The following is a 20549-nucleotide window of genomic DNA, read 5'->3' as shown; positions in this document are numbered from 1 at the left end:
TATGTCATTTTTGCATTTTAAATCAAAACTTCAAAATAAAAAAATCCTTAAAAAAAAGATGGTGGATATAGTCTAAAATTAACCAAATTTAATGAGATGCTTGTAAAAATGTATGGTAGCAATTTCGTGGCCCTCAAAAGCGAAAAAGTATTTGATTATTTATTAACTATCAGTCATATTAGGACCAACTAGAGGTATTAGATAAGGTTTCGGTATTTTTAAACAATGTTAATTTTTTATTTTTTGATAATTTATTTTCCATTAGACGTAGGCTGATATATTGGATAGAAATCGGAAATCGATAGATAAGGCAAAATATACAATATCAGCATCGTATCAGTATTAAAAAAATCTTATAAACTTCGATATTTACTCCGATATTTTATATAAAGCCATCAGAAACAGGAAAGTAATGGAAAATTAATTGTTTTTTTTTTCTTTCAATTTTTCTAGCCAGGAAATGCTTAATACACTCAGTAATTACGCTTAGGGAATTAATTAATGCATTTTCTATGACTTATGAACTTTTCTAAAAAGATTACGGCACAATGTTTATCTACCTGGTTGCATTACATTAGATAAAAACTCTAACCTAAGTTTGATTGATTCTTGCAAACAAGAGTTTAAAAAATGTATATTTAATGTTCTTTTAATTGGTCAGATGGAGTTGCATTAATTAAGTAAAAATAAACATTATAGTATTACAATCACTTTATCTTCAAGTCCATATGCATAATGTATATTTCCTTCTCTAGGTGTAACAGAGTATCCAACTTACGCCAATAGAGTTCAAGATAATAGTTTCTCCTGAAGGCGTTGTCTATTCGCTATGTTGCTCTATTTTGTAGTTTCAGAATACCAAAATGGAAATTTGACTTCAACATCTCCTAATAGTCAGGAATTGTAAAAGTTCCTAATATTGGGGTTTTTATAAGCTCTGATTCAAAACATATGTAAGACTAAATTAAAAATTGAAACAAAAATGCCTTAATATCCATTCAACACTCAACCGATTTACAAAGTATGTACTATATATATTAGTTTTAAGACTTCAAGTCTGAATCAGTGTTATTGAATTTTAAATTTGCTATTTTCATTTGAAGTCATAATATTTCTTCCTCTCTTATTAAATTGACACTCAAAAACGAAAGAAAAGTGAGAACTTCTTGAGCCGAAATACATTCATGAGAATTTTAGCCTTCGAACGAAAACACACAAAATGATAGCTTTTTTGAATAAAAGTACTCAATGGTTAACCTAAAATGTGAAAAAAACATTTTATAACTTTATTTTATTCTTTTGTCACTATTAAAAAGATGTCTCACTCTCCAAGTACAAATCCCAAATGTGAGGGCGAGAAAAAAAAATGTAGAAAAGAAACAAAATTAACTAAACATTTCCTTCCCTCGCAAAGTGGAGTAAGGAAAGGGCGGTAAAAGATTATTTGAATTTGATTCTATTGAAAAAATCAAGTCTTCAGTAGTTCACCCTCCACTCAAAGGATATATATCCAAAGATCTTGACGACCTCTTAACGATTGACGTATCTCATTAATTTGGAATATGTTGCGAAAGCCGACAATAAAACAAGTATTCCTTTAAAAGTATCAGCATCATTTTCTAATGTCACTTTGTCATTATATTTTATATCTTACAAAATACTTATCAATAGTGACGTAAATCGTGTGCATTTTTAGCTGGCCCCTGGACTTACACATACAACTCCACAGTGTTAGTTAGCTTCTTCCATAAGCATACGCAAATGTTCAATCTGACTTCGTGTCTATCAAAATCAATGGTATATAGCCATGCATGGTTTAACTATAGCATTAACTATTCATTATTAGCACATTATCTTACTTTGTATTTATGAAGGATGAAAACGATCCAGCGTGGGTCATTGGTGTTTTTTTCTATAATTCATTTATCAAGAGCCCAGTCTGGTTGCATATGTAATAAAGAGAGACTTCCAAATATGAATGATATGCCGCTTGCCTATTATTGGCAAGTCATTTTTTAATGTCCGGACATTACAATAGTCATTAAAAAAATATATTTATAAATAACATTATTTTTTCTAATTAAAAAAAGAATGACCCACTGAGTTTAGGTATATAGGCACGTTGATAGTTTTTTATTTCTTATATAAAGTAGATAAATCAGTTATTGACAAACATCCAGACAAACTTTGCCTTATTAATTTAGATATGTACATAGTACAGCGTCTAACATATGGAGGGGAAAACTTTTAAGTTGGTTTGTAAATTTTTTTTTCGTGTTTTTTTTTACTAATTGATAAATAATGTTACCCTACTCATTTAAAATGTGTTTTTCTTATTAAAATACCGGTTGAGCTTGTATCATCAGTTAACCGATTCCTTTGTTCATTTTTGATGCAGGTTAGAGAAGAAGCAAAATATTTCACATGCATATGTTGAAGAGAAAATTGTCAACAATGCTTTTGAGAGCACCAAATGACCAAGCGAACAATGATAATTCATCTTGGTTACAAGAGCCTTATCCATGCAAACTGTCTCGCTCACGATCTTCTAGATTGGTAGTAAAACTAATATAATTTTATTTTTGGTTAAATTTTTTATGATAAATAGTTAAGTTGTTAAGCGCCCAAAATCGTGCAAATCTTGATTAAAGTTGGTCTTTCAGAGAACTTAAAACTGATATAAAATAGGATTATTATGCAATTCCGAACACTAAATTTTTCACGGTTCTTTTTCAGTCTCGGAAAGTATTTGTAATTCTTACTTTCTAAATCACGTTGGAAAATATGGAGTTTACTTTCAAACATAAAATAATCTCAAACATAATATCAATACTTTGACCATATCCTTGGTATTTAATTCATTTAAATGTATTGATAGATTAGTAAAAATATTAGGCTACACAGACATTTATCATAATCTAATGTAGGAACATCGTTATTATTTTTCATGTTTAGAAATAGCTTTTATCTCATTTAAGCATTCAACAAACCGTTCAATAATTTCTCCTCTACTAAGCCAATATACATTATTAAATCCATTATAAAAAATTCCCGATAGCTTTTCACAAGAGTGTAAGAATGAATCCTTCTGCGTATCAATATTGACATGCCTGTCATAGTTTTACAATCACTGGTATAATAGATAAATTCCGACAATCTTCATCAATCAAGATCATAAACAACTGTAACATGGTCAAGATCTAAAATCTTTATTTAAGAAACTAAGCATAAAAATGACACTATATTCAATTCGGCCGCCGTCAGCCTCCAACACGCTCTCAATCCTGTTCCTGAAGCTGATGTAGGCGTGAACAAGATCCAGCTTCTTAGCCTCTCGTCCGATGTTGGCCTGCCGTGACCTTGTTTATTCACAGGTCGACAGTATTCTTGAGGAGGTTTGTATACACCTTCCCTGTTCCTGTATCAGGAGTATTTTCTCAAATTAGACTCCTTCTACGATCAATATGCCTTCCATTCTGGGTCTAAAGGCCTTGACGCAGTTATTGGATATATCAGCCCACTCCTTCTCAACATTGCAGGCCTTGCTCTCCACGAAGCCACGTATTGCATAGTCCAATGGTGAGCAGTCTGATGAGAGTTTAGAGTTGCAAATCCTAAGCATATTCTAAGATACAAGAACAATGTGGTTTTTTTTTCTCAAGCTGTTATAATTATTCTTTCATTCTTGAGGAGAGAAAATCTAAGTATTGAGTAAATACGTGTGAGTGTGCTCATAAAAACAGAGAGTAACAACTCAGATATTTTTCATGGGAAGTTATCTTCCATATGTTTGTCGACACATAATAACTCAAGCGATTCATAAATAATATCTTTCTTGAATGAACATGGCAAATTTATGTCCCTACTCCTCAATATTTTTAAGTAGTACAATATAACGACAATAAAATGCTAATATGAGTCTAGGCTCAAATACCTCGAAAACCAAAGCAATGACAAACTCTTAATGTATTCTAAATGGTTTTCTACATATAGCATATAAACATATAAGTTTTGATTAAAAGGGTTTTTCTATTGTATGTATGTGAATCGTAAGTATGTAGCACACGAAAGGCAGGAAATATTTATGTGAATTGGATGTTATGCCAAAGTAATCGTTACTTACGTTAAAGAGTTGTAAGTGGGATACACTCATTTATTAGAAAAAGGGTTTGCATTCTATGCTATGATTTTTTAGATGCATTAAACGAGGGATTCTCAACTTTTGCAACTTAAGTCCACTTGAGATGTTTAAAGCATTTTTGAGGTACACACTTTCCCATGTAAATGAATAAAAAAACCTAAGATTTTTATAAAAGATAAAATAAACTAGGCTGTATGTGGATATGTGGTGTAGCACTGTCAGCTGTAATGACCAAAATAAATAATCTACTTACCTTGAATGAGTCACTTGCTAGTGACAGTAGTGGCTAAGATCGTTATTGTTCCAACTACATCACTAATATCCTCATTACAAGATGAAGGAAATGAACGTGTCTATTGCTGGGAGTCCTCATAATGCTACCTTATAGCGGAACTCAGATCAAATTCGTCAAAAGGATGGGATCAATATATGATCCTAAAGGATTAAACATTTTCATACCTCTCCTTTTCATATTCCTTGCCATAATCCTACTTTTTATCAAGAACAGACGAAAGAATAAGGGTAATTATAACCCTCGTCAAACAGAGATCCTCAATTAGAACAAGCTCCCTTCTCCGTCTCTGATTAATATGCCTAATCCTGAAAGTCTAATATAATTAAATGCATCAAAATGAGTAATTTACCTCTTTTTCCAATGACAAGTGAGGTTCCGAATGGAACTAATAACAGTATGAATAGCAGAGGCGTCTGCAAGATTATATATAGGAGATAACTTGGCAGGTTCGAACACTTGATCATTTTTGTATCATAAAACGTTCATTTCTTAATCAAATCTCCAAAAATTAAATTGTAATTAATTAAAAACTATTTGGTTACATTTAGTAATTAAAAATGTTTTTTGTTTAATCATTTGTTCCCTCTTGACAATATTTTAACTTTTTGGTTAAATGGTTGGATTTCCTCGAATGAATTATCGAAGGATTAAAATTCCATTTTTCGAAGAAAAAAAAATACAAAAATTGACAGCTATTGAAAAGAAATTAATTTTTTTTTGAAAAAAATTTAATAAACTATAGCTACTTTAAAAAAGTTGACTTTTTTGGAACAAAATTTCAAAAATCCACAGCTGTTTACAAAAAATTATTTTTTTTTTGGAAAAAAAGAATCAAAACTCAAAAATGAAATTTAAAATATTATAATTTTTGAAAGAAAAAAATCCAAGAATAAATTTATCAAAAAAAATAAATTCTACTAAAAACCTATAATTCCTTGATTCGGGGGAGGGGCTACACCCCCTCCAGACGCCCCTGAATAATGAGGAAAGGGCTTTTTTAATGAAGTAATTAAAGATTCTTGATCGTCTGCTGCTTATATTATAAATTGCACATTATTTACAACGTCTGTAGATAATTAAATAAAGTGTCACTTGGACTTGCCTCTACAAAATAATGAGATCAAGTCAACAAGGGTGGGCTGGAGGGGCTGCAGACCCTTCTTCCCCATCCCCAAAAATGGATTTTTGCTTTTTACTAGAATTTTTTGGGTCAGCATGAAAAATTTTACAAGAAAATAGGAGTAAAAATTTAATATTTGAAATAATTTTTTTCTGAATAACTTTGGATCTTTTTTTTTTTTTTGAGAATATTTGAAATTTAATTTTATAATTTTTTTAATGAATAGCTGTGGATTTTTCATTTTTTTTTTTTTTGAAAAAATTTGGATTTTGAAATTCAATTTTATAATTTTTTTTGTAAGCAGTTGTGAAATTTTTAAACTTTTTTCAAAAAAAAATCCGAAAACCAAGCCCCAAATATATATATATATATATAATCCTGCGGACGCCCTTGAGAGGGATTGATAAGAGTCTATTATTCAAAGGTCCTTTCCGTTTGTTCTTTGCCTTTGATTTTATGAGAGTCACAATGGAAAATCCTGACTCACATAAATGGGGGGTTGAGAAAGGGAATATAAATTTGATTACCCATTTTGACAGAGAGGGATATTGACGGGCTAGAATCAAGACAAGTCTACTTGTGTGAGCTAAAACATGAGGCTGCTATGTCTTCGGAAGTGAGATCCACAGAGGTAAGGTCCAAAATCCAAAGGTTTCCATTTTGTGGATCATTAGGGAAGTAGTATGTAAAATTTACTCACTACGAAAATATATTATCAATTGCCTCCGTGGCAAACTGGTTGCATTAAACGAAATACATTATTCTGTATTAATCATCCTTCCCCATACAAAGATTTTTATCAAACTAGTATAGGAACACATGTTTAATTACATTCATTTGATGGAAATATTTTGCAACAACTCTAAAATACATATATTTTTTTCATTAAAAAAATACAATCTTCTTGATATAATTACGTTTTTTTTTAATATTCAAAGTGTTTTTTTCTCTATATATTTATTCCTTATAATTCAGTTGAAACTAAAAGCTATTGATTGATCATAGGAAAAAATGGGAAAGAAAAAGGAAGCAAGACAGTGGAAGAAATGCATAATTATTTTAAGCTGAATATAAAAAAGCAAGAAGGAGCAAGGAATAACTTTTTATCCACACCTTCATAAAACATAATATCTATGTAATTATATAGATAACCAGTAATGTATAAAATATGCCCTGTGAGTATGTAAAAAAGAAAGAAATCGAAAATGAACTCCTGATAATTTGAAGAATTTTTGGGATGAGAGCAGTTTAGCTGCCATGACGAGCTACAATGATGAGGAGGGAATTAAACACAAATTCCATTCCTATATAGAAAAGAAATATAGCCTGGAATTAGTCCGATGTCCGTCCTCAATTGTACTCCGAGTCTAGTTTAGTGTAAATTAACATATGGACTGAAAAGTCCCGGACTTGACACTTCTAGATAGCGCTATTTTTTTTATTCTCCTCATTTTCACTTAGTACCAACCTTCAACAGGCAGCTGCCAAAATTTGTTCATTAGTTTGTGTGTTAACGTGCTAAGTGTGATGCTACGTTTATTATATGTATAAAAAATGGATCAAAAATAATTTCATGTTTAAATTTTACACTGCTTCTTGATGGAAAAAATACCATTCAAGCTAAGCAATGGGACTCCGCTCCATAAAGCTAATAAAAAAAGCACTCAGGAGTCATTGTTATTCTGAGGACATCTTGCTTTAAAACCAATTTGCCTTAAAGATATTTCCCTTAAAATATAAAGAAATAGGTGTATATGTCTTTATTGCTTAACTTGTTTTTTTTAATAGTTAAGATTAATGTTCCTGTTGAATTTTTCAATCAAAATATGTAACATTGATTGCTGTAAGATGCATTGAATGGTTGTTTTCTGTTGGACTAATAGAGGAATTATGATCTTCTTTCATATTATGCTTGTTCGTCAATCCGTAAGTACTTTCTAACATAAATGATACATCATGTCTAATAATATTAATAACGGAGCAGTGATTAGCACTGTTCTGTTCAAATTGTTGTTGTGTTTTCATATTCTGTCTCTGGTTCGAACTAATTTCATAGTGACCTTTGGATAGTATGTATGGATTGCAATTTTGGAGCTAACTCCATCATTATTCAAACGGAAAACACCATTTAATGTGTTTTATAGTTATAAGATTACATATTTTGATTTATAAATTCAAATGGCTCATCAATTTTACCGATACAAATTTATTGATTAATTTTAAGAAAAAATGACAAAGGAAAATTGGAAAAAAATAGCACAATTCTTTTAAGCTCATAAATATATGTAGGTTATAAAAAAGCACTATTTATAAAACATAATATTGATGTATTTGAGTCATTCAATGGATAATTTATACTTTTTTTCTCTTTTCATCCAATTTGAATAAAATTTTCCCTCATATAAATTACTATTGAAAAACTCAAAAATGAAATTTCAGATCTGAGTTCTTTTAAAATGAATTTGTACAAAAATTATCTCTATGACCCTTCGTTTTGGATAGTATGCAGTTTGTAAACCACTCATATGATATATCCATATACTTCATCCTTTGATTAGAATTGAAATACACAACACAATTTTTAAATAATATTATAAAAAAGTATATATAGATAAAAATGGACGATACTTTACAAGGGCGTCCATAGGATTATATTTATATTTTTGGGGGCCTTGTTTTTTGAAGAAAAAAAAATCCAAAATATAAATTTTTTTGAAAAAATTTCAAAAAATTCATATTTTTTAAAATAGATTTCACAAATTCATATTTTTTAAAATAGATTTCACAAATTCATATTTTTTTAAACAAATTTCACAAATTCATATTTTTTAAAACAAATTTCAAAAATCCGTAGACATTCACAACAAATTTTATAGATAAAATTTGATATATTAAATCTTTTGGAAAAAAATCAAACCCATAGCTCTTAACAAAAAGTTAAATTTTGAAATTTTTTTTCAAAAATCCACAAAAACTTTCTGGGAACTAATATTACTACAGCATTTTCTTAAAGTTTACAATTTCATGTCCAAAATGCATCGTTTCGTGGTATTTCTTTTTAAAAATAGAAAATTGACGATTGATGAAAAAAAGGGAAAAAATAAAAAAATTGAAAAATTATTCAGAAAATGACAGATATTTCAGTTAAACATCCATTTTTATGGGTCCAATTTATATGCAAACTAATTTCCAAACAAATTTCTACTAACTTTATTTGATCTACGAATACAATATTCTATTTCAAAAGCATTTTTTTGCACATGAAAAAAAAACAAAAAAAAAAACAACAACAACGAAACTGCTATGTTTACAGATTTTTTTTTGTCCAAATCTGATCATTGGAACCTGATTTGTTCCGGAAACCCAACATCTTTAAGACCTTTATGTTTTGTGCAAATGAAAGGTGGCCTGCTAAATCAACGGATTTGAACCCCCCTTGGACTATTATACGTGGGGCGTCTTGGAGAGAGAGTCCAATAAACGTGTACATAACACTGTTGACTTCTTGTAGGCTTCTATTCTCGAAGCAGTGGACAAAGAGTTACTCATCAAGGCATGTGTCAGGTTCAGGGCCAATTTGGAGGTGGTTGGTTTGAGTAATTGACATCGCTATAGACCTTTACTTATTGTAAGAGCAAAATATTTGGGAATTGCTGAATTAATTTTGGAAAATAAATTGTATTTACATTATCCTTAAATTTTCCGATATATCCATCAAAGAGACATTAATTTGTATTTAAAAATGGGTATTTTGTTGCATACTGTGGATGACATTGAGCCATTCTTTGTTAAAGTGATGTGGTTATCAAGACTAATTGCCTTGATCTCTAATCCATAAATATCCCCGTCCATGTGTCAAGACCAAAACAACTAGATTAAACCTTTCCTTTATTAAAAAGTGATTCATTTTCGGATTATTTGTTCTTGAAAACATCTATAGTATCCAGAACTTTAATATGAAACTTTCACTGGACGACAGCATTGTTCATGTCGGTCATTTTTAAAGCCTTAACAACAAAGTTTTATAACTACGAACCCCTTTTCTCATTAATATTAAGGACACTAGTAAACTATTGTATGTGAAATATGACAGTTTATCATTGGCATCAAGTAGTATACAATCCAAAAAATTAATTCTTTTTTGATTCATAAAGCCATTTGATGAAGTTTCATCCATGATTTATTGGAAATTCGTCTATTTTATGTAGTAAAAATTTCACCTTTGATGAAATTTATGATGTCAGTGAAAACTTTCTACTTACATAACCCTTGAATTATACACATTTTTCATTATCAAATTATTCATTGACTGTAACAGTTCCTCTAACCTAAAAACCCAGATATATTAATTTTTCTAAATGTAATATAACATAATACATTATATACATATTAGTGGAATAGTCATCGAAATCAAGAGGTCTTTCATTTGGAATGTAAATGAATATCATAATAGTAAATGTAATTAAAAAATCTTTTATTCGAAAATAACATAAGATAATTACTAGTTGCTACTAACATTCCAATAAACAGCTTAATAATCTAACTTTTATCATAGCGTCTTCTAAATCTAACTTTTCCTCTTAGAGCTCTTAAACGAGCCATCTCTTCTTTAAAGTCTTCATGCTCATCACGATAGAGTCCATAGTCTCGGAGAAGTTTCATGAGCTTTGTGGTTTCTTCATGAGCAGGATAATATTCCACTATTTCCTTACGTTGTTCATATGGGTTTTTGGAGAACATGGATATGACTTGTTTAGAATTTTGTGAGGTATCCCTTCGAACTTCGCCAAAGATGGAATTACTCAAATGACGCATCCTCTTGGCATACTCTGTCGGAGAAGAGAACGCCCGGGAATACGTAAAGAATTTAGTTGTTTTAGACATGCTGTTACTTAATTAATTATGTGCTTGCAATTCTAAAAAGAGAAAATTATAACATATTCAATAATTAATATGTGAACCCCCTCTCGAACAACAAACCTCCTTTTCGACCTCTAAACCGTGTTCTCATGTCCAAAATTGATCTTTTGCACTCAAAAAATGCGCTTTTAAAGGCTTGGCACTCGTCAGGTACGTCGTTGTTTTGAAGACACTCCAAAGGAGTCTTTCCCTTTTTCTTACAACAGTCGGAGAGTAGAAGACAACGCTTAAGGTCCACTCGTAGACTCTGACATGCACGATGGTCCGTATGATCAGCGGATTTAATCACAGTTTCAAACATTCCTCAATAATATAACTCATCTAGCATACGAGTAGAGGAGTTACTATTCCATGACATCACATGACGTCATTGGTCTGTTTAATGAAGACAAAATACTGTATCGAACAAAAAGGAAGAACTGGACAGGTCTATATTATTATTAACATTATCTACTCTATCATCCCAGATTTATTGTCATAAAATCAACCCATCACCCCCTTAAAATCCTATATAAATATCAATTTCTTATTTATATCTACCTCTTCCATACATTTTTGTAAGAATTCATGTCCTAATTGAACTCTCACCACTAAAAATGAATATTATTAAATATCTTTGTACTTCCTTCTTAACTTTATGATAACAAAATGAAATTGTGACAATTAATATTGTTTTAAGGTTGGCTGTTAGATTGGAGAGATTGAAGAAATCTAAATCATTTATAGAATTAATATTGATATGAGTGAAACATTTTTAATATTATTGATAAACATTTACTGTCTACCCTAAATGTACTTATAGAATTCTAATAATTATGAAACCCATAATTTATAACAAAAAGCATTTTCACTGACGTCATAAATTGCCTTAAAATTGAAGGAGGCACCATCTTGAGGGCTCATAGTTGATATTTTCCCCTACATATGTATGAACAAATTTCGAATAAATCTTGATTGAACTCCAACAAATGAATAAAAAAGGACTTGCATTGATGATAGCATATAAATTATAATATGCAAGCTTGTGAACGGAACACGAAATTTATTGGCTTTCAGTGGAACGCACGTTCAATGAACGGAATCCTAATTTTGTTTAAAACTGAACGCTACACGTATTTTAGCATTCCATTCGACCAATTCTTGCTGCATTTACTATTAGAATTGAAATAACTTGCACGATCAGTGTTTCCACTCAATAAAAAAATAAAAAATAGTGTCTCTCATGGATAACCTCAGAACTTAGTTTGAAATGTTCTCTAAAATTAACAGTTCCCAAGAACTCAACATCTATTTTTATATTTTGAAAAGTATTTATTCATATTCATTCATGCAGGTCTATATCAATTCATATTATTTTCTCTTATATGAAAATATACAATTTTTTAAAATTTGAAATGCTCTTTTCATAAAAGCTGAATTCAAAGGTCATTACATACCTATGGCGTGATTTATAATATAGTTCATGGTTTCAAAAACCCAAACATAAGATTAGAGCTCTATATAGCTGTAAACCCGTTATAACATATTAATTTAAATTGTTGTTAAATTTAATTAAGTTGACTTAAAAACTAGCAGTAAAATCATTAAATTTATACTTAAATAAAAATGACTCTCAGTTATCTTTATAAAAAAAGTTATTAGGTACCTTAAAAAAATAAAATAATTCTAAAATATTGAACCAGACACGTAAATTTCGAATATTATGAACCTAACCAGACTCGCGGGTTAAAATTCTACCTTACGTATCGATCTTACCCTTTCTCTCCGGGGTTTTTTTTTTTTTTCAAAATTGAAATTATAAATACTGATGTAGGTAGGAGGATATTTTTAAAATTTTAAATATTTTAATTTTTATAATTCAGCTGATTCAGTATGGTCTCATATTAATCTAGGTATTTAATGGTGTTGAGACTCGGTCCAGCACTTAATTTTTTCCCGGTACGATATTAAGTGATTTTTTCTAGACTGATTTTTTGGCCCAGACGACCCTGGAGCGATTTTTTTCGGTCTCACTTTATGGACCAATTTTTTTTCGGTCTCAATTTATGGACTGATTTTTTTCGGTCCCATGTATTATGAGAGACCAATTTTTTGTCTAGATCAACTGTCATTCATTTTTTTCAAAAAAATATCAAGAGTACAGATAAGTTATAGACACATACTTTATACATGTAAGAGACGGCGGAATCAAAATTAATCCGAGCTATCTCAGTTTAAACTTTGTATAACGTCAATGTACTTGAAAAAAACATATAAGGTCATGTTACAAACAATTTATCAGTAAAATTTATCTAGACCGATTTTTTCCTTTGGACTGATTTAGACCGATCTAGAACAAATTTTTATAAGAGACCAGTCTCAACTGAGCTTTTTAGTTGTACAGAACTAATTCGGCCCAACAAAAAATATAAAGTCTCAGACCGGTCTAGGATTTCCAGACCGAAACCCAACACTAGTATTTAACGTGTTCATTATTCATATAAGAAAGATTTTGATCCTAAACATAACCTCATTTTAAAATATTTCGTGATCACATACGGTAGTTGTTCCCAAAGTGGGGACACGACCCCAGTGGGGTTCGTGGGACACAACGGAAGGGTCGTAAAAAATAAATACAGAACGCAGCATAACGTGAAGTTGTTATGTCCAAAATTAAACCTAGAAGATACCTGTTTTGCTCAATGCACAGGCCACATCCGTCACATTAAGATCTTGATTCGTTTAAAAACCTATTTGAATCTCCGATTGCAATTGTCCGCCCAAGAAATGCTGAGCGCGCTCCCCCTCAGTTACTAATTTTGTGAGCGCTTCTGATGTTTTTTAAAGCAATTAGCACGCTCTTACTCAATTAAAAATGAGCGGCGCTTATTTTTTTGCTCCTATAGAAGCATTTGAATTTGACAATTCTAGTTGATTGCAATTAACTTCCGGAAATTTATGCTCAGACATGAAGAGAAATAAGGTACAAGAATAAATAGAATAAGATATAAAATTATATTTAAAATAAATAAAAACTCTATAAAAGGGTTAATCCAATGTTTTAACTACTAAATATTTGATTAATTGACAAAAGTATTTTTTTTTCTTCAAAATTTTAATCTTTTAAAGTCTGTCATCTATCTTTAAATATTTTACCCCTATTAGAAAATACACTCTCAACGGCAGCTGAGTACGTAAGGGTTGTATTATTTTCTAGAAATATCTCTTGAATTTTTGGAAAAGCGTGTAAAAGATCCAAATCCATGAATTTTCTACAATTTCAGAAGCGGTTTCATTTGTTTTAATTTTTTCCTTCTTAAAATGAAACCTAAACACTTCCATTGCGATACTCCAAGGGCTCGAATTATTTCACGAATCGAAAAAATGTTGGAAGAAGATGATGTTGATTCAGAAAATGATGGTGCTAGAAGTCTCCATTATGTTGTTAAATGTTGTACAATTTTATAACAAGTACTCATATATCTACAGTATTGTCCGTCTCTTTCCACCAACAAAATTAAACATTTGTTTCTTCCGTTGAATTGGTGTAAAATCATTTTAATTATTCTTCTCCTTTATTCACAAATTTACATAAATATATTTTTAATTATGGAGAAATTGTTAGAAAATGGATGCAGTACATACCATTCTTAATCTATAAGTTGTGTAAGATGTGTTTGAACATTGAAAAGATTCCTAAAAACTACAAGGAACACTCATATGAATGAGCTTTTATGCTAACATCAGTTTTGCAGGATATTTTCTAACCTTAAAACGATAATAAATATCTTGAATTATTCAAATGAATGTATTTATATATCAAAAGGGAAGAATCGTGCTAGATTAGATCGAATGGCAATTCTGCAAAACATTCAAATAACAATTATTAAATTGATAGAATTCACATTACCACATGCAAATCAGACAATGTTATGAGTTAATGGGCAGAAGTTACCAAACAGTGTGTCTTGAACAAAGTTCAAGAGTGCTGTACGATTTGTGACAATCATACATTATTTGTAATAGCTTATTTAAATTATTTAATTAAAATAGGTGTGTCAAGAAATTTTTATTTATCTTTTATTATGGCTTGGGCACAAAAAATTTGGAAGCCACAATCTTAAGTTACATGTATTTACAATGTTTCGTGTACTGTCATCCAGTTAAGCCAGGATTATAAAGTTTTTGAACTTATGCTTGCGTGAGATTTGAGATCTTATATCAATTTACTGCATAAAAAAATAAGAAAATCGCAATTAAGTTGGGAAAATTCGTTTACAAAAAATAAAGATTCATCATCCGACTGTATCTCCACACACGAACGAGCTGAGTGTGTTTCTGAGGGAAACGATATCTGAGTCTTCTTAGAAATCTCTTCTATGTTACATGAGAAACAAACTCGTCAACCGAAAATAAAATGGAGTCACAGATACAACATGGGAAAAAATATTCTAGCTTATCTTATGAGTTATGGCATACTTCAAACGACTATTCTTGCAATCTTTAAAAATATTCTTTAATTCTCTATTTTTTGGATATTAAGGGTAGAAACAGAAAAGAAATACAAATTTATATAATTGAGCGAAAATTCAAGCAGTTTTATCGCTCTTCTGAAATGATGAGCACGCACCTGCTTGTTATTTAAAAGCATAAGCGCGCTTTTACTAAATAATTTTAAGCGCTTCTCAAAAATGCTTTCGTTAAAATGTATTTAATCTTGTTTTTTCCTATATAATATACTAATACTATATTTTTTATCACAAAAATTTAACATTTAGTTATTGGATTCAAACGTATATAGTGGATGCAGTCTTGTGTATTATATTCGATAAACGTTTGAAACCTTTTCAAATGTATATGGTAAAAAACTTTTTGAACACGTTTTAAAATTCAATGGAATATTTTCAAATTATAGTATCCACACCCTCTCCAAACGTTTCAAACATTTAATGTTTAAACTACTGTTAATATAAACCATTTGTGGGTATTGCTAAATCGATTCATGTAACATATATAATTTATCATCAAGACATAAATACTTGATAAATATGTCAAAAAATTAACATAATTAAAGTAGTCATTGCTACAGTCTTCTTTTTACGTTTCAAGCCTTTTTCAATATGTTTTTTGTGTAATTGTGGAAATTAACGGATTGTATGGAGGTATGGGTAAAATTATATTTTTCTAATCCAAAAAAATTGTCAGGTAGGTATTTATTATGTCAATCAAAATCTAAAAAAATATATTTGACAGTCGTTTTATAACTTTTGTTATAGTGAGGGGGGGGGGGTGCCAAAAATACCTGATTATCTGAAACAAATTAATTTAAGAGGTATGGAATGGGCATAGAAAAACTTGAAATGTTGAGTCGTAGTTAAATAATTTTATGTGATTTGAATCGAGTAATTAAAATTTAAAAATAAGATTATGAGTTAAGTGTTTTTATTTTTATTTTTGTTAAAATTTCCGGGTCACCGGGTTAAAATCCGTTCCTTTTGAGGAAAAATACAATTGACAAAGTTTCAGCAAAATTGAACAATATTTAGAGCTTTTCAAAGTTTTGAAAATTGCCAATTTTTTCAAAAAAGTGATTTATTTCTCGATTATCGTGAAAACAGTTCATGATTTATTATAATTTTTTCAAGATGATTTAATTTATTCCAAGAAATATTAAAGTTCTTTTTAGGAAAACATATTTATAATTTGAATTACAATACAAAATAGTTGAAGAGAATACTAAAACGTGTTTCGCACAATGTTTTTATATTTTCCTTTGTTTTCACAACGAAACTTGAAAAGATTTTTTTATTTAATATTTTCATTTTGTTGAATTGTTAAAGTTTTACAGTGGCGATTAGTTCTTTTTGATAAAAAAAATACAGTTAATAAGCCGTATGTCAAATTGAGCTATGTTTATAAGTTGCTTTAAAAGGCTTTAAAAATTGATAATTTATTAAAAATATTGTATACTCAACTATCATCAATAATTTTTTATTTTGTGTTGTGCAATATATATTTTATTAATTTATGACTTTTTTAACATAAGATAATCTATATCATAAAAATAATCATTTCTACTCTATGAGACGTTATTACACAATATACATATTAATAAATAGTTACCCTTTTTTCTTGAGTAACATGTAGGAAATACTAAGATACAAAAAAAAAATTCCGAGTCCGGATGCATCTTTTGATGATCTTCAATGACTTGTAATATGAATTGAAGGTGCGATTCGTCAGTTGTTAACGATCAACTGTATTATTTAATGAGTGTCACTCCTCGTTCATTGATAACTTTAAAAACATCCATTATTTCAAGGAATTTCTTATAATCATAGTTAATTAGCCATAATTTTGAATTGAATTATAAAAAATCTTCAAGGAGTTTCAGCATCTGAATGATATTATTTGTAGCAAAGTCTCCTATTTTTTTATAGATAAATTTTCTCTTCTAATTTAGGGCTGTGGTTCCTTATTTTTCATTTCAAAGAATATTTTCTTTTTGGATGCCAAAATGACTAGACTATCAAATAGAGTAAATTCAACAAGCTTTCCTGATAAATGCTATGAAAGTTTTTGAAATTAGACTATTGATTTCGGAATAATTATGTAGTGATTTAATCAAATTAAAATATTTAAACGGATAACTTGAGGCTGTAGAAACGGAGATCCATGCCTTTAAATATATTTGGACGACAAAGATACAAATTTTCAAAAAGTCCTTGTTCCTCTTTAGAAGTTAATGTTAACTACTACTTTAATAAACAATTTTTTAAATTATACAGCTCTCTAGACAAACAACGAGTGTGGTGCATTGGACTGGGTGACATAAATTTAATTCCTCGGTTTATAGTACTACCAAGAAATATTATTGTGAGTTCCAAAAATTCTATTAATAATCTCTTGGAAGAATCCGTTGAAGGTGTTCGTTGGCAAAAATGATAGTTTCTCTTGATTTATCTAGAGTGTGACATGCTATTTCACTATATAAAATTCCAGGCTCATAATTAGTTGTGCCTTTTTTAGGGATCTTTTAAATTGTAGAATCTTGGAAAAAGAGTCATCTTTATCGCATGCTGTTTCCCAAAAACTTGATATTTCTTTAATGGTAATATTTCATGATTTCTGGATACTCTTTTTTAATTTTAAATGATGATATAGCAAAAATTATAAAGCCATTTGTGACGAAGGCAATTTATTTACAGTCAATTTGGTACCAAATACGACATTAATTTTGTGATATATTTTATAAATAATCATTGTTATTATATACATATGTATTCACACAATTAATATAGAGATGTGTCGCTTTATTTACAATTATCAAACCTATAACAAATCCCCTTTAGATTTGATCAGTATTTGCGTTTGAGTAACCTCCGATTTCTCAAATACATACGTCCACTTTCACTCTTGACAATATAAGACCGATGATTTTCACGAATATAATCTATAATCCCAATAGAATACCATTCTCCCTTAATAGGATTTCGAACTCGGACCTGTCGTCCAACTTCAAGCATTGGTGAATCCCAAGTACCCATAGAATTCCTATCTCCAATCTACTTACGTTTTCTCTCCGCGGTCTTAATTATGGAGTCAGACATTCTTCGATATTGTGATACATGTGCAGGAACCAAAGTTCGGAGTTTTCTTCCAAATAACCACTCTGCAGTTGATAGACCACCCCACTTTGGTGTATTCCACCACTCTAGTATTGCCGAATTAAATTTATCGATGCCGACATTTCCATTTATCCAGCATTTATTTACAAGATCTATCATTCCTTTAACGCCTGCTTCAGCATGTCCGTTGCTTTGGGGATAGTGTGAACTTGATTTTTCATGTTCAATTTTAAAATTATTACAGAATTCTTTGAATTCTATAGATGTATATTGAGGTCCCCCATTGGTTCTCAAACGGTTTGGAATTCCAAATATCATCATGTGACCTTTTAACGCACCGACCACATTTTTTGTATTTGGAGCCTTGTGAAATTGGAACATCCGTTGTATCGATCTACGTAAACTTGGAAATATTTCCCTCCATATTCGAAAATATCTGCTGACGTCGCTTCATATGGTCTCTTTACAAATTGTCTCAGTAGGCTGACTATTCGAAATCGTTGACATTTTTCACAAGTCTGAATTTTTTGACTAATGTTATTCTGAAAATTCGGCCGATAGTATAGTCTTCTTTCTTTCGCTCTTGACATCTCCAAATGGGCTTCATAAAGTCCTTCGAGAACTTTGGGACGAATTTTCCTTGGCAATATAATTCTATAATTGTCCATTAATATTAACCTTCCCCTAGCTTCTTTCTCAACGGATAAACGGTTCCACATTTTCTTGTAAAGATGCGATGGATGGTTTGGTGCTAACTTCCTGACGTCCTTTCTTTCTAGTAATGACTGACACCCCATCATATAATCTTCGTCTTCTTCTGCTGCGTCAAACACTTCATCTAATGCTTTGTCTTCTTTTAATATTTTGTAACAAATGGCTTTGCATATTTTGGCTTCCTCAATTTCTTCTTCTACAAGTTTCTCAATTAGAGCTCTGCTCAATGCATCTGCGATAAAATAAATGAGTCTTCCCCTTCGTCCATTCTATGTCGAAGGTGTATTTTTCAATAAATGGTTTTGTATATAAAGAATGAGTTATTGTTTTGCTCCCATATCAGTTCCATTAATAATACCAATCAACGGTTTGTGATCCGTTTTGATTTTAAATTCCCTTCCTAAAAGATAGATTTTTGCATTTGTCGATGACCCAAAATATAGCAAGTAGTTGCGTATTTTGATTCAGCCTCACTTATAAATCTTAACCCGCAGAGTACCAATTGTTGACATCCTTCTTCTCCTTTCATAAGTGCATATCTTAATCCATGTAGTCTTGATGCATCAGTCATTATTGTTACTTGCTTCTTTGGATCATAGTCATCCTCACTCGAGGATCAGTGATGGACACAAAATATTTTTTACTTCTTCAAAAACCTTAGAGTGATCAGGTAACCATTGGGATATATTTTTGGAATTTAATAATCCCTGTAATTGACTCATAGGAAGTACAACACCCTTTGAAAACTGAGTTAATTGGTTCACCAAACCAAAAATACTTCGAAGCTGTGAAATATTTAATTATTGCTTCAATTTTACACGGATCCCCTTTAACACAGTTTTATCCTATTATGAGATCTGCAAATTTAACTTCTGCTCCAATTTGTATCTTATTTATATTCAACTTCATCCCATTTTACTCATATCTCCTTATAATTTTACCCAAGAGGTTCTTCCCATGTCTCTCCATATCCCAAAATATCTTCAACTATTTTATGAATGTTTTGTATACCACTCATTGCAGAATCACCTCAGCGGCAATATTCATCTCCTGAAGCATTTAAACCCATTGGGGCTGTAGTGAATTGTTTTCTTCCCCAACAAGTTAGGAATGTGGTTAAACCTTTGCTTTCTTCATCCAAAGGAACTTGCCAGTAGCCTTTTGATGCGTCCAGAGTAAAAAATATCTTTGCATTTGGGAGAAGGGCATTTGCTACTTGATTTTGCTGTAGAAAAAGGGTGAATTGGCCTATCTACAAATTTGTTCAATCCTCTATAATACAACACAATTCTCCCCTCACCCAGAGTCTTCTTTGGAACAATATGCATCGGACTTGTCCATTCTGTTTGGCTAGTACCAAATGCGTATAAATCTTAACATATTATTTTTAGATTATATTAAATTTGTATCATCCATCAACCTTGAAACTAGAAGCATGATTTATACACTATTTGAATCAAAGCTATATTTTTTTAAATTTATTAGTTCACTTGAACTTGGATGGAACGCGAAAAAAAACTTCTTTTGGAATCTTACAAGCCTCCATATATTTAGAAAGCTAAAATATGGTGATCTATTTAATGGTAGTTTATTGCTATATACTTTCTATTGTTAAACATCAAAAACTACCAACTATAGTCATGCCTAGTCTAACATCCGTTTATTTTAAGCGTGTCACCGCACTGAGCAGCGATATCCAGTTGTAAATGGGTAAAAAATAAACAACTTAACTTAAATCAACCACGACGTTAC

At 30.4% G+C, this 20549-nt stretch overlaps 2 protein-coding genes across 2 annotated transcripts in view; both read right to left on the bottom strand.

Annotated features, from left to right (window-relative positions):
• LOC121123564 (T-box transcription factor mls-1) overlaps window positions 1-20549 on the bottom strand; it is a 94222-nt gene that overhangs the window by 29207 nt on the left and 44466 nt on the right. The gene's annotated exons all lie outside the window — the stretch shown is intronic.
• mRpS33 (mitochondrial ribosomal protein S33) lies at window positions 10014-10679 on the bottom strand. Its single transcript, XM_040718692.2, has 2 exons — window positions 10537-10679; window positions 10014-10472 (listed from the first exon to the last, which is right to left on the bottom strand). The coding sequence occupies exon 2, from the start codon at window positions 10438-10440 to the stop codon at window positions 10096-10098; it is 345 nt and encodes a 114-aa protein (XP_040574626.1). The 5' UTR covers window positions 10441-10472; window positions 10537-10679; the 3' UTR covers window positions 10014-10095.

Source organism: Lepeophtheirus salmonis, chromosome 8, assembly GCF_016086655.4.
Source record: "Lepeophtheirus salmonis chromosome 8, UVic_Lsal_1.4, whole genome shotgun sequence".
NCBI classification, from domain to species: Eukaryota; Metazoa; Arthropoda; class Copepoda; order Siphonostomatoida; family Caligidae; genus Lepeophtheirus; species Lepeophtheirus salmonis.
This window is presented reverse-complemented; position numbering and strand designations above follow the sequence as displayed.